General features: G+C 48.3%; 1 protein-coding gene across 3 annotated transcripts in view; it reads left to right on the top strand.

The window, feature by feature from the left end:
- Positions 1-7,054: 7,054 nt before the first annotated feature.
- The window catches only part of SOCS7 (suppressor of cytokine signaling 7), a 54,240-nt gene continuing 45,815 nt past the window's right edge, over positions 7,055-15,479 (top strand). For 2 of the 3 annotated variants that reach the window (XM_030799831.1, XM_030799830.1), the window contains exon 1: positions 7,081-8,231. In XM_030799831.1, coding sequence (XP_030655691.1) covers positions 7,258-8,231 — 974 coding nt within the window. In that variant the 5' untranslated portion in view covers positions 7,081-7,257. Of the gene's footprint in view, positions 8,232-15,479 lie in introns of all 3 variants that reach the window. The other variant, XM_030799829.1, reaches the window with a different exon arrangement.

The raw sequence follows: 15,479 nt of genomic DNA, 5'->3' as shown, positions 1-15,479 counted from the left end.
TCCCTAGAACCACAGTGTTGTTTGTGACAGGTGTCCGTCCCCACCACCCAGGCCTCCTTCTGAACCACAAAGTCGACAAGCACAGCGGCAATGCTGGCGGGAGAGAGGTGGGCAAGGAGAAGACAGTGAACACAGTTTTGCCTCCACTTTTTACACCTTCATTTTGTCATCCTAAGTTCTATACCTTCTTTTTTTTTTTTTTGAGATAGATTCTTTCTTTGTCCACCCAGCTGGAGTGCAGCGGCGTGATCTCGGCTCACTGCAACCTCTGCCTTCTGGGTTCAAGCGATTCTCCTGCTTCAGCTTCCTGAGTAGCTGGGACTACAGGCGTGTGCCACCATGCTCAGCACTTTTTTTTTTTTTTTTTTTTGTATTTTTTAGTAGAGACGGGGGTTTCACCATGTTGGCCAGGCTGGTCTCGAACTCCTGACAAGTGGTCTACCTGCCTCAGCCTCCCAAAGTGCTGGGATTACAGGTGTGAGCCACCGCACCTGGCCCCTTCTCCTTTTCTTCATGAAAACTGTGGCTACTCTCTCTTGCTTTTCCCAGTTTTCTTACCCCTCACCTCCTTCCTGCTGCTAGGCACAGTAACTGGGGGGCCCTGAGTCAGTGCTGTCTGAGCCGGCCTCCTTGGATCTGGAAGGGCATGGATTCTTGGGGAAGCCACAGAACAAAGCTCCTGCCTGCCCACCCATCACTTTTCCCTCGATGATGGGCTTCCTGCTTCACCAGGCAATCTGGCCCTGCAAGCGCAGGCTGTCTTTTGGCTTCTTCCCTTCAAACCCCCTCCAAACCCCCAATGTCTGGAACCTTTGATGTCCAAGATCATTGAGTGTATGTAGGAAGGGATGGGTGGTGGTTGCTAAACATGTCCCTTGCTTTCCAGTTGACCTCTGCAAACAACAATTCTTTTTTTTTAGACAGAGTCTTGTTGCCCAGGCTGGAGTGCCGTGGCACAATCTCGGCTCACTGAAACCTCTGCCTCCCGGGTTCAAGTGATTCTCCTGCCTCAGCCTCCCAAGTAGCTGGGAGTACAGGCGTGTGCCACCATGCCTGGCTACTTTTTGTATTTTTGGTAGAGATGGTGTTTCACCATGTTGGCTAGGCTGATCTTGAAACCTTGACCTCAGGTGATCTGCCTGCCTTGACCTCCCAAAGTGCGGGGATTACAAGCGTGAGCCACCATGCCCGGCCTTGCAAAGAACAATTGTGCTGTGCAACCTAAGTGGGAGTGCCCAGGCTGTGGGGATAGGGGGGATAGAGGACAAGCCCCCAGGGGAATCTCTATGATGGCAAAACTAGCAGGGCCCATAGCCCAGACTTTTTTTTTTTTTTTTAACAAATTAGGAAACTAAAACACTGTAAGGAAAGTGACATTCACGAGGTCACCCAGCCAGTTAGTGGTACTGCTGGGAGCAGAAACCTGTATTGCACATCCATGGCTCTTTCCTTGGCCTTTCTGAGTGACTTATTCAATTTCTTGTTATTTATTACTGGTTACTGTTAGTTGAGGGTCAACAAAACACACTGGGTGAAGACAACAGTAACTTATTATCATGAAAAGCCTCTTGGGAAAAAATGTATTAACTAACATTTGTATAGCACTGTAGAATTTATTAAGTACCTTTACATGTAAGTTTTCATTTAATTCCCCACAATAGCCATGTCAAGGGGGGATTATTACTGACCCATTTTTACAAATGAAACACAGGTTCGGAGATGTTTAATTATTTGCATTTGCTCATATATTCAGAAAGTGGCATGATTAAGACTAACTAGATCAACCACAAAGTCCAGAGGGGCAGGGATTGTGTCTGTCTCATTTATCACTGCATCCCCAAACCTAGCCCATTGTTGAATGACCAAATGAATCTCAGAAATTCTTTAGATTCTTTAGCATTTTTTTGTTTTGAGGCAAGGTCTCGCTCTATTGCCAGGCTGGAGTGCAGTGGTGAGATCATGGCTTCCTACAGCCTCGGCCTCCCAGGCTCAAGTGAGCCTCCCACCTCAGCCTCCTGAGTAGCTGGGACTACAGGCATGTGCCACCATACCTGGCTAATTAAAAAAAAAAAAAAAAAAAAAAGCCGAGCATGGTGGCCCACGCCTATAATCCCAGCACTTTGGGAGGCCAAGGTGGGTGGATCACGAGGTCAGGAGTTCAACATCAGCCTGGCTGGCCAGGCGCAGTGGCTCACGCCTGTAATCCCAGCACTTTGGGAGGCCGAGGTGGGCGGATCACAAGGTCAGGAGATGGAGACCATCCTGGCTAACACGGTGAAATCCCATCTCTACTAAAAATACAAAAAAATTAGCCGAGTGTGTGGCAGGTGCCTGTAGTCCCAGCGACTCAGGAGGCTGAGGCAGGAGAATGGCGTGAACCTGGGAGGTGGAGCTTGCAGTGAGCGGAGATCGCGCCACTGCACTCCAGCCTGGATGACACAGCGAGACTCTGACTCAAAAAAAAAAAAAAAATCAGCCTGGCCAATATGGTGAAACCCGGCCTCTACTAAAATACAAAATAATTAGCCAGGCGTGTTGTTGGGCACCTGTAATCCCAGCTACTCGGGAGGCTGAGGCAGAGAACTGCTTGAACCCAGGAGGCGGAGGTTGCAGTGAGCCGAGATCGCGCCACTGCACTCCAGTCTGGGCAACAGAGAGAGACAACGTCCCCCGCAAAAAAAAAAATTGTGGAGATGAGGTCTCACTATGTTGTCTACGGTGGTCTCAAACTCCTGGGCTCAAGTGATCCTTCTACCTTGGTCTCCCAAAGTGCGAGGATTACAGGTGTGAGCCACTGTGCCAGACCTTAAATTCTTTAAGTCATCCTTCATAAAAGTTTTTAACTAGGACTCTATCTCTGTAGGGACCTTTTTTTTTTTTTTTTTTGAGACAGGGTCTCGCTCAGTCACCCAAGCTGGAGCGTCTATCGCCCAGACTAAAGTGCAGTGGCACAATCACGGCTCACTGCAGCCTCCGCCTCCAGGGCTTGCTTGATGGATCCTCCCACCTCAGCCTCCCAAGTAGCTGAGACTACAGGTGTGTGCCATCATGCCCAGGTAAATAAATAAATAAATATATATATATATATATATATATATAATTTTTTTTTTTTTTGGCGGTGGGTATAGAGATGGGGTTTTGCCTTACTGCCCTGGCTGGTCTCAAACTCCTGGGCTCAAGTGATCCACCCACTTCAACCTCCCAAAGTGTTGTGATTATAGGCGTGAGCCACTGTGCCCACCTTATTTTCTATTTTACTTTTTTGAGACAGAGTCTCTCACTCTGTCACCCAGGCAGGGGTGCAGTGGCATGAACACAGCTCACTCCACCTCTGCCTCCTGGGCTCAAGTGATTCTCCTGCCTTGGCCTCCCGAGTAGGTGGGATTACAGGTGCATGTCACCATGCCCAACTAATTTTTTTTATTTTTCGTAGAGATGAGGTCTCACAACATCCTCACAACATTGGGTCTCTTTGTTGCCCGACCTGGTCACAAACTCCCAGGCTCAAGTGATCCGCCTACCTTGGCCTCCCAAAGTGCTGGGATTATAGGCTTGAGCCACCACGCTCGGCTGAGGACCACTTTTATAGTGCTCAGTGAAAGAGGTGTATTTAGACATACAATCAGCTCAATAAACATAAATTTGGCAGGGCGCAGTGGCTCACGCCTGTAATCCCAACACTTTGGGAAGCTGAGGCAGGTGGATCACTTGAGGTCAGGAGTTTGAGACCAGCCTGGCCAACATGGCAGAACGCTGTTTCTACTAAAAACAAAAAAATTATCTGGGCCTGGTGGCATGCGCCTGGAATCTCAGCTACTCAGGAGGCTGAGGCAGGAGAATCGCTTGAACCCAGGAGGCAGAGGTTGCAGTGAGCCGAGATCATACCAATGCACTCTAGCCTGGGAAACAAGAATGAAACTCTAAGCCGGGCGTTGTGGCTCACGCCTGTAATCCCAGCACTTCGGGAGGCTGAGGCAGGCGGATCAATGAGGTTGGGAGTTCGAGATGAGCCTGACCAACATGGAGAAACCCTGTCTCTACTAAAAATACAAAATTAGCTAGGCGTGGTGGCGCATGCCTGTAATCCCAGCTACCCGGGAGGCTGAGGCAGGAGAATCGCTTGAACCCGGGAGGCAGAGGTTGCAGTGAGCCAAGATAGCGCCATTGCACTCCAGCCTGGGCAACAAGAGCAAAATTCTATCTAAAAAAAACAAAACAAAACAAAAACAAAAGAATGAAATGCTGTCTCAAAACAAACAAAAAACCCAACACAAATTCAAGTCATACAAATGCAAAGATACACCCTCTTTGCTTGGAATTTAACTTTCAATGTTTTTTCCAGGATCTGGGCTACGGAAATTGACAATTATGGAAACGGGAAAAGTCTACCCCATGGCTTGCCCTGCCTTAGAAAGAGCTCGCATGTGTTCCCCTGTACCTCTGTGCACTCCGTGCAAGTAGAGATACTCCAGATAATCGACACAGTCCTCTTCTCCCGTGGCCAGGAAAGCAGCTGGACAGCAGAGGGCGATGAAGAGCCAGGGACCTTGCCTGTAATTAGCTTGTAATGGGCTCTGAGGCCAGAGAATTTCTCAGAGAGAAAGCTAGGGATCTTGGGTAGTCGTCTTAGGCCTCAGGTGTTGTGTGATTCTATAGCAATTTCTCTTCTTTTATTCATTTATCTATATAGAGACAGGGTCTTGCTCTGTCACCCAGGCCAGAGTACAGTGGTGTGATCACAGCTCACTGCAGTCTCCACCTCCTGGGCTCAAGCAATCCTCCTGCCTCAGCCTCCTGAGTATCTGAGACCACATCTGGCCACACCACCATGCCTGGCTAATTTTAACATTTGTTGTAGAGACAGTGTTGCTATGTTGCCCTGGCTGGCCTTAAACTCCTGGCCTCAAGTGATCCAAGACCTGCCTTGGCCTCCCAAAGTGCTGGAATTACAGACGTGGGTAAACATGCCCCTCCCAATCGCTCTTCTTTTCTTCGGAAACCTGAGTGACACCTGAGAGGCAGCCAGGGGAAGAGAATGAACTATCTGGAGTCAGAGCTGGTTTTGATTTTCACTGCATCCTTTTGAATTGAGTGACTTTAGCTAAATAACTCACTGAGGTTTACTTTGTCTCTTTATGTGTGAGGAAAGACAATTAATTCTGTTGTGCAGAATTTGTCTCAGGAGACTCTTACAGGGCTTAAGGTTGAACAACAATTCCAGGCACTGTCCTTGGCACTGGAGAGTCCACAAGGGGCAAAAAGCAAACACAGCTTCTGCTCTCATAGAATTTACAGTTTAGTAGGGAGGACAGCTTTTAATCAACTGACCCCACAGACAGATTGCAAATTACACCTGCGCAAGTAAGTGCAACAAAGGAATGATCTCAGCCTGGGGAGGAGGAATGGCCCAGGCAGGGAGATTTCCCTAAGGTAGTGAGGAGTGAGTTCAATCTGAAGGATGAGTAGGAGTTTACTAGCAAAAAGAGAAAAGTCTTGCAAGCAAAGGGAATAGCTTTTCTTGCCCACATGTGTGGAAGCCTGCCGCAAGGCTGATGGGAATGCAGGGAACAGAGAACAAGGTGGAGCTTAGCGGGGGATGTGGCTAGAGAGGCAGGGGTTAGATCACACAGGGGTCAGATCACAAGATCATACGTTAGCCTAAGAACAATGGGAAACCATGAACAATTTTAATCACAGGCTATGAACACATTTCCATTCTGAAAAGGTCCCTCTGGTTGCAGGACTCAACCCTCCACCCTCTTCCCCTCAATGCACCCTCAGGTATTAGAAGTCACTGAGTTCTGCGGCTGATCCTTCCTCCTTTTCCCTTGCATCTCTCAATATCTCCCACTGGGACTATTTCAATGGGCTCCCTCCCTCCAGTTTCACCTCCTTCACACGAAAAGCTTGATCTTATTTGATCCTCACAACATGCCTGCAAGCAAGCAAAATTGCAATCCTTATCCCTATATAAAGATAAGAAGGCCAGGCGCAGTGGCTCACGCCTATAATCCTAGCATTTTGGGAGGCCAAGGCGGGTGGATCACCTGAGGTCAGGAGTTCAAAACTGGCCTGGCCAACATCGTGAAACCCTGTCTCTACTAAGAATACAAAAAATTTCCTGGAGCGAGGCAGGAGAATTGCCTGAACCCGGGAGGCAGAGGTTGCAGTGAGCCAAGATCGCGCCACTGCACTCCAGCCTGGGCAATAGAGCAAGACTCCATCTCAACAACAACAACAATAAAAACTTAATGTGTTGTCTGTAGCCGTTACATTATGAATAGCACAAAAATTGAGTAAATATTCTTCCAGTATTTTAAACCGTTTTCTGACTCAGCAAAGAAGTTGCTCCCATCATTGACAATCCAGTTAAGTTTTGTCTTTTTCACTTTTATCAACCAACATTCACGTTTACAATTACACTCCTTGGTCAACTGCAATCAGTTTGGCTACCCATATAAGAGTTTGGCAAAAATCAATGAAAGCATTCTGTGAGAAACAGTTATATGGAATTTGCCAATTTACTATTAATTGTAAATTGTGAACTACACATCCTTTATGTCAGTAAAACTTAACGACAAATTTATGTGCCTATGTAAGTTCATACATTCCCTTTCTCCCCCCAGAGAGCTGGTTGTTACACATTTATCAGTACAGCACTGGGTCTAGAACACGATTCATGTAGTGATTCTACAAACATTCACTGGGTGCCAGGAGGGAGATACAGATTAATGATGAAATGACTCAGCCAAGGTCACACATCGCAAGCGGCGCAGGTGGGAGAACCATATGTGCTCCCAAGGCCAGCGGCGCGCTCCCAGGACCAGACCATGGTTTCCAAGGCCTCTCCGCTCTACCGAATGGGATGGCCTGGGCCTGGGTGCCCAGGAAGTGAAAAGCAAGGACCGGGAAAGGAGACCAACGCTAGCCAACAGACAGCTCACCGCCAATAGCGGCCCCGGGCGCGCGCGACGTCACTCGCCGTGGAGGCCAGCGCGAGCACGCCCTGGGGAAAGTGGCGTGGCTAAGCCCTTCCGGAAGTGACGTCGGCTTGGGGGCGGTGCTCGGCGGTGGCGGAGCGCGGCCCGGGCTCGCGCTGGGCTCCGCGCGCCCCCCGCCCCCCTCTATGAGGCAGAGGCCGCGGCGGCCGTTAGCGCTGTCGCTCCGGGGGCCGCGGCGGGCGGGGCTCCGGCGGGGCCCAGCCTAGTCCCCACCCCAGCCCGGCTCCCAGCCGCCCGCCCTCCCTCCCTCTCCCCGATGCAGGGGGCCGAGCTCCGGGATGGCGAGGCGGCGGCGGCGGCCGCTTCGTACCGCGTCCTGAGCCGCCTCCTCGGCTATGGAGAGGCGGCCCCCGAGCCAGGCCCGCCGCCACCGCCCCCGGGCCATGGCACCCCGCCGCCACCCTTCCTCGCGCGGCCCGGCCCGCGGGGCTCCCGGCCGCCGCAGCTGATGGTGTTCCGCAACGTGGGTCGGCCGCCGGAGGAGGAGGACGTGGAGGCGGCCCCGGAGCCGGGACCCTCGGAACTGCTGTGTCCCCGGCACCGCTGTGCCCTGGACCCCAAGGCCCTGCCGCCGGGATTGGCGCTGGAGCGGACCTGGGGCCCGGCGGCTGGACTAGAAGCTCAGTTGGCGGCTCTGGGGCTCGGGCAGCCGGCAGGGCCGGGGGTCAAGACAGTCGGTGGGGGTTGCTGCCCGTGTCCGTGTCCCCCTCAGCCGCCCCCTCCGCAGCCCCAGCCGCCTGCTGCCGCCCCGCAGGCCGGGGAGGACCCCACGGAAACGAGCGACGCGCTGCTGGTCCTGGAGGGCTTGGAATCGGAGGCCGAGAGCCTGGAGACTAACAGCTGCTCGGAAGAGGAGCTCAGCAGCCCGGGTCGCGGAGGAGGAGGGGGCGGCCGGCTTCTGCTGCAGCCCCCAGGCCCTGAATTACCTCCGGTGCCCTTCCCGCTGCAGGACTTGGTCCCTCTGGGGCGCCTGAGTAGAGGGGAGCAGCAGCAGCAGCAGCAACCTCCCCCGCCCCCGCCTCCTCCCGGGCCCCTCCGGCCACTCGCGGGTCCTTCTCGGAAGGGCTCCTTCAAAATCCGCCTCAGTCGCCTCTTTCGCACCAAGAGCTGCAACGGTGGCTCCGGCGCTGGGGATGGGACCGGCAAGAGGCCTTCTGGAGAGCTGGCTGCTTCAGCTGCGAGCCTGACAGACATGGGAGGCCCTGCGGGCCGGGAGCTGGACGCGGGGAGGTGAGACCGGCCGGGGGCTGGCCGACAAACTTCCTTTTCTTGTTTGGTTTCCCTTTTTATCTATTGCTACCGCGATCCTGACAGTTCTTAAGATAGGGTCTTCAGGAGGAGGCAGAGACTTGGGACCAAAGGTGGTAACATTTCGCATAAGGTCAGCGCTAATTGTGGAAACAGCTTTCACTCTTAAAGAGTGCACACTCCGTGACACTTCTCAGCTGGTTTGCATCTCTCTTGTTGGAAGATGGTTTCAGACCATCCTCCCATCCCCACCCTGCCATGGCTTTTAAGTTTTTCCAAGGCGGCTGTGTGCCATTATCCCTGGAAGGGAGATTGCTGGAAATGTTTGGCCTTTGGGGCAAAAAGCTGGTATTGCATCTTGACCGCCATGCTTATTCTGTGTACCAGCACCGCACCTCCCTTCACACTCATGCATGCAAATGACAGGAGAATCTTCAAATGCAGTTGCAGGCCAGCAATCAATTGGACACCGCTATTCAAAGTTTTAATGTTTTCCTGGTTGTTCCCTTAGATGAACTTGGCATATCAAACTTAGGTGCTGACCACTGTCTCTGAGAATAGAAAATAGCAGACCGGGCACGGTGGCGCACACCTGTAATCCCAGCACTTTGGGAGGCCGAGGACGGCGGATCGCCTGAGCTCAGGAGTTTGAGACCAGCCTGGGCAACATGCGAAACCCCATCTCTACAAAACAAACAGACGAACAAAAAGTAGCCCCCATCTCTACAAAAAAAAAAAAAAAAAGCCGGGAGTGGTCCCAGCTACTCGGGAGGCTGAGGCAGGAGGATCACTTGAGCCCAGGAGGCAGAGGTTGCAGTGAATAGTGATCGTGCCACTGCACTCCAGCTTGCGTGACAGAGTGAGAGCCTGTCTCGAGAAAATAGCTTTGCGCTCTCTCAAAGCCATTTGAGAATTCTAAGTACCAGTAAGATATAGACAAGGTACAGACAGGTACATGAGTTCTAGGCCAATTGATGAAAATTCCAAACGTAGACGTTGAGTTTTTTTCCTGCATTTCTGAGGGGTGGACTGATCTTTGGCAACGAGTGTTACATCTGTAGCGTTGGTTTACAAAGCTGTCAACTTTGGTGTCAGTGAAATGAGTTACCTTGTGGTAACTGCCATTGTGGTTTGTACTTCTTTGAGCGGGTTCTCAGAAAGATTGGAATGGGTTTTGTTGTGGTTTACGTGATGGATTCTTGAGACATACTGGCAGCCATAAACCAAAGCTAAAGAACAGGTATAAATTGATAACCTTACTGTGAACTAAGATCACTTGGGGAGCTTTTTGAAAAGCCTAAAAGTTTGAATTTTTTAAAAGCTCCCCAGTTGATCCTGAACTGGGAACCAGTCATCCATAGACTTCTGTTTTCAAGGGAACTTGGGTACTCCAACAAGAAAATGTTGGGTGGATTTGGCTTTCTTGCCCTTTCTGAACAGCTGTGCCATGGGCTTATCTTGGGGATCAGGCCAAATCCAAACTTTCTAAAGAAATCAGTGTGTTGCCCCTTTAGGTAGGCCGGTGTTTCTGCTTTGCCTCCCAGTGAATTCATGCTGGGAGTTCAGATCTTGAAAAGTGGGTGGCTGCTGAAACAGCTTTTTTTGTGGTAGGCTCTGTATTCGATGCTCCACTTACCAGCACAGATGAAATTTTCATCAGATGCAGGGAAGGGCGGGATTAAAGCTATGGGTAATGACATGGGATAGATTGCTAATTTTCTTGTGGTTTGTCTTGCCTTTGTTCCATATTGACCAGGAGTTCGTCTGAGATTCCAGAGACGCCAAATACGAGGTGTGGCGTGAAATTAGCTGCTACGTCTAATAGATTAGGAAGAGGAAAAGGCATATAACATTATACGGTTTTTTGCCTTTGGAAGCAGAATTTAATGGTCATTGGCTGCTCTGTCACCAACCCTCACACTAAGCACAATACAGATTTCTGCTGCAGAGCAAATTGGGCTGTAGCTTTGCAAAGAAGCTTAGTTCAGGGCACTGGAGAATTACATTTTTTGGTCCAAGGGCTTTTTTTGATGAATTGGAGAAGAGCTAGTTATTTGTGTATAAACGTTTGGTTGACTGCTGTTTGGAGGCAGCATGCTGTATAGAGAATGTTAAAGTCTAGATTCCATGTAAATTCCAACATCAGCTGGGAGATGACCAAATTTGTCATCTTCGTGCTTCCCTTTTTCCCCATCTGTAAAATGGGTGAGCATTGACTGTCTTGTTCCTGTCCTTATAAGAGTAGATTTTCGAGAAGAGAAATCTAGATGGAATATTTTGTGCTTTTTAGAAGATAAGTAATAGGACTGAGCTGGTAAATTTTTTAATGCTTAGGATTTGGTGCTGCTTGTGAGCTTTTCAACAGCTTACTATGTGCCAGTCTTGCTGGCAGCCTCGCAGCTGTGAGAAACTTGGTGAGTCTGGCCAGGGTAGTTGTGATTTCTGTGGATCTGCACCTCCTAAGTCCGCAATAGTGGGAAGATGAGTTTGGATTTTTAGCTTGTTCTCTTGTTTTGATTGGTAGGACCTGGAAATGGTGAGAAATTTCAGTCTTTTGCCAAAGGGTATATGCCTTTGTCCTCATTGTTGATTGGAGTTAATTATGGGCTTCTGTAGTCTTTGCTGTATAATTTGGGGCATTTACAGTAACCTCTGGGCATAATTCCCTTTGCTATTCCCAACATCTGCCTTCCTACAATCATTTTAGAAGGTTTAACAATTCCCACATTTTAGCACTAAGCAAAACTTCCTTTTAGTTGCTTTTGAGTCTGGTAAGTGGACCTACCTGGATATATTGTCTTTAGTGTAGTATGAGTTAGCTTAGAGAACTCTTTTTGTTTTGTTTTTTGTTTTGAGGTGGAGTCTTGCTCTGTCGCCCAGGCTGGAGTGCAGTGGTGCGATCTTGGCTTACTGCAACCTCTGCTTCCCGGGTTCAAGCGATTCTCCTGTGCCCAGGCTGGAGTGCAGTGGTGCGGTCTTGGCTTACTGCAACCTCTGCTTCCTGGGTTCAAGCGATTCTACTGTGTCAGTCTCCCCAGTAACTGGGATTACAGGGGCCCACCACCACACCCGGCTCATTTTTTTTATTTTTTATTTTTAGTAGAGCTGGGGTTTTGCCATGTTGGCCAGGTTGGTCCTGAGCTCCTGACCTCAGGTGATCAGCCTGCCTTGGCCTCCCAAAGTGCTGGGATTACAGGCATGAGCCACCACGTCTGACGAACTTAGATAACTCCTTTTAATTGAGGTAAGAAATGGGTCCACCAGTTGGGTGTGGTAGCGCGCACCTGTAGTCCCAATACTCGGAAGGCAGAGGCAGGAGGATTACTTGAGCCCAGGAAGTTCAAGGGCACAGTAAGCTATGATGTGCCACTGCACTCCAGCCTGGGCAACAGAGCCAGACTCCATCTTTTTTTTGGGGGGTGGGCAGGGATGGAGTCACGCTCTGTTGCCCAGGCTGGAGTGCAGTGGCCCAATCTTGGCTCACTACAACCTCCGCCTCCCGGGTTCAAGCCATTCTCCTGCCTCATCCTCCCGAGTAGCTGGGACTGCAGGTACACGCCACCACGCCTGGCTAATTTTTTGTATTTTAGTAGAGATAGCGTTTCACTGTGTTGCCCAGGCTGGTCTCGAACTCCTGAGCTCAGGCAGTCCGCCCACCGCAGTCTCCCAAAGTGCTGGGATTACAGGCGTGAGCCACCACGCCCAGCTGACTCCATCTCTTTAAAAAGAAAGAGAGAGAGAGAGAGAGAGAGAAAGAGAGAAAGAAAGAAAAGAAAAGAAAAGAAAAGAAGGAAAGAAAGAAAGAAAGAAAGAAAGAAAGAAAGAAAGAAAGAAAGAAAGAAAGAAAGAAAGAAAGAAAGAAATGGGCCCAGCAACTAATCAGGTTTCTGTTCTGGGGAACTGGGCTAGGGCTTATAACACACATATGTTGGAATTCAAAGAGCTGGGCTTGATGCCTGTGGTCCTCAGTGTAATCTAGCATTGCTATTTCAGGAAAACCAGTGGAGTTCCCATGTCTGTTTCTCATATGTTGAGCTGATTGCCTTCCTTTGGATTTGGTGAGAGATCTAATTTGATCTGACCATTTTGAATCATCACGTAATACACACTTGGTTGGAAATAGGTACCTTGTTCACTTTTCAAGATTTGTTTTTTACCAAGTTAACAGATGAGGCTATTACTGGCTGTCTTCATGGTAGTGAGGTGGAGAAATGGAGGATGGTTCTGTAGTGGTTTCCTATCTATTTATTTGGGGGAAAAAAAACAAAATATAGAATTCTGGAAAGAGAGGCAGACTTCTTTGGCATCCATTTGGGGCCCTGCTGTCGTGGACAGACCTGGCCGATGTGGGAAATCTTTTTCACTGTATCCTTGGGTCTTCAGGTCTGAAGGGATCTTTTTGAGTAATAGCATGACATGCTGAGAGCAAAATGATTTTATGGTGTGATGAGGAAGTTCTGATTTTATGTTTGGGTTTTGGGTCCACACACTGTTGATCTTTTTAACTATTTTTTCCATGAAGTGGTTGTGGTTGGCAGCTCTCCTTTAGAACGAACTCCTGGGCTTAAAAAAAAAATCTCTGTCCATTTGAGTCCTGTGCCGTGCTTCTCACTCCTTAACATTCTGTCTGCCAACATCGTTTCTAAGGTTTTAGACCTTGAACCATGCCTCTTGGCTTTTTCCCTGGAAGTTCCCTCTGTAGGTTCTTTAGTTGGTTTATGATGGAGTTTTGGATCTGACCTTGCTGCACAGATGTCTGTGTATTGGAACTAAAAATGAACACATGGTTTTTGTGCCTGTAGCACATGAACAGACACTGGCTTATGACGTGTTGGAAATGGCACAGGCTGGCTGACTTGGCACTGTGTGCTTTAGCAGGGGCAGAGGTACATTGGAGCCATAAAATCTGGTGTTTGGACATCCTAGTTTGGAAGTTACTTTAGAAAAGGACATGTGTAAATCTTAGGGCATCAGTACAGGGGATTTATGGGCAAGATAGGTTATTATTATTTCATTGTTTTTATTTTAGGTTTCAAGGAATTTTAAAACCGGCCAATGGTTACATCTATATGTTGTTGTTCTGTCTAGTCTAATGCTTTTAACTCCTTTATCCCATAAATCTGTTGCAGTACAGTTAATAATTTGCAGGGTAAAAGTGGACAGAGGCATCCTGTTTTTTTGTTACCTACAGCATAGGCAGTAATTTAGCTGACACAAAGGACTGCTGGCTAAGGCCTTCTGCCCTGTCCTTTTCTGTCACCTGAAGCACAGCCCACCAAATGCTATTCTGTCCCACCCTACTCCTCCAGTCTTTGTTGCTGCTAAGATGAAAGTGGCCTACTGTCAAAGATAGAGGGGTATTATAACTTTGCACCCTAATGCTTGTTGAGGTGATCTGAGGAAGAATAAGTAACACGGGAATGTAGTATAGAGGGTTAGTTTAAAATGTTATCTGAAATTCCATTGTTCATATTGCTCTCCAAAATATAGTGTGTCAGCTTAGAATGGCCTTTTATCATTCCAAATGGTTCATGTATACAAAAGGGGATATATAAAGTGTATGTCTTTGAATAATAATAAAATACAAACATAGGTACCCATCACTAAACTTAACAAATAGAATGTTATCAGTACCTTTGAAGAGTGTTGCTTTCTAATTACATCTTACCCCTCCCCCAGGTAACCACCATCCTCAATTTTATGTTAATCAGTACCTTGCTTTGTTGTTGTTGTTGTTTTTTTATAGTCATCTAGGTTGGTTTTTTCATGAATGACTGCCATTAGAATGCTGTCAGGATCCTTGAGACAGATACTGCTTTGGGTTTGTAGTTAGGCTTGTCTCCCCAAAGAGAGAAAGAAGCATGCATATTTATTAGTAGCCTTTTGGCCTCCTAGACTTTAGACCTTTTACCTTTCCAAGCATCCAGCCATGAGGCCCCCTTATTTGCCAGGAAAAACCATTCTGGCACTCTCGAACAGCTCTCCCTGGATTCAGATGTTTTTCTTTTTCTAGATCCTAGAAACTATGATTTTTCTTCTTCAAAATGCCGGGGGTGGGGGAGAAGATGAGCTGAAGTGAGAAGGCCTCCGCAAGATGTGTGCATTTGGGTCCTGCCGTTCTTCAGTGCTTGGCACTGAAGAGACTCGTCCCCAGCATGGGCAGATGGCAGAGTAATGCAGCTTCCTTTGAAAAGAGGCAAACGGCCAAATGGCTGAGGTGTGAACCTTTTGAAAGGCCAGTGCTTTAGGTTTCTATTTGCTGGGTTTAATGTTGTACCCACAAGTTATCAAATAAAAATCAGCTTGGAAGCTCTTCAGCAGTCTTAAAGTTCATGTCCAGTGGAATTAACATTGCGTTTCAGTCCTCTGGATTTTTGGAACTAAGCTGCAGTCATGAGCCACTTTTATGAGCAGAGAAACTGTGTGGCCATATCTTATTTTTATGTAGCCACCTCTCCTGTGGGTGCTGTGGGTGGAATATTCATAGTGAGCATGATCATCAGACCCCTCAAGTATGGAAGAGGTTGCCAAGGGAATGTAAAGCTAGGTCAGGAGAAAGACAGACCAGGGTTTCAGCTCTTTCTGAATAAGATCTTCATGGTATGGTTTTAGAATTTTGTTTGAGGTGAATTCTGAGAAGCTCAGATATCAGTGTTAAAACATAAATACGGCCGGGCGCGGTGGCTCACGCTTGTAATCCCAGCACTTTGGGAGGCCGAGGCGGGCGGATCACAAGTTCAGGAGATCGAGACCACGGTGAAACCCCGACTCTAATAAAAATACAAAAAAATTAGCCGGGCGTGGTGGCGGGTGCCTGTAGTCCCAGCTACTCGGAGAGGCTGAGGCGGGAGAATGGCGTGAACCCGGGAGGCGGAGCTTGCAGTGAGCCAAGATCGCGCCACTGCACTCCAGCCTGGGCGACAGAGCGAGACTCCATCTCAAAAAAAAAAAAAAAAAAAAAAAAAAAAAACAAACATAAATGCATAAATATCTTCTGAAGTCAAATAATTTAAAATAGAATTTCATTTTGGATTTTCTTTGCTTTTGCCCCTCTCTATTGGTGCAGTTTATAGTTGAAAAGAGTTTAAGTTCTATTTAGACCTTTGGGTAAGAGTATTTTTGGAAGGAGAGCCAGCTACAATGCTAGGAGACAGGCACTCAATTCTGGGGTAGGATTTTAAGTCTGTTCTGTTATTTTATATATATATATTTTTTAATTTTTAATTTTTT

Source organism: Nomascus leucogenys, chromosome 19, assembly GCF_006542625.1.
Source record: "Nomascus leucogenys isolate Asia chromosome 19, Asia_NLE_v1, whole genome shotgun sequence".
In the NCBI taxonomy this organism is placed as follows: Eukaryota; Metazoa; Chordata; class Mammalia; order Primates; family Hylobatidae; genus Nomascus; species Nomascus leucogenys.
This window is presented reverse-complemented; position numbering and strand designations above follow the sequence as displayed.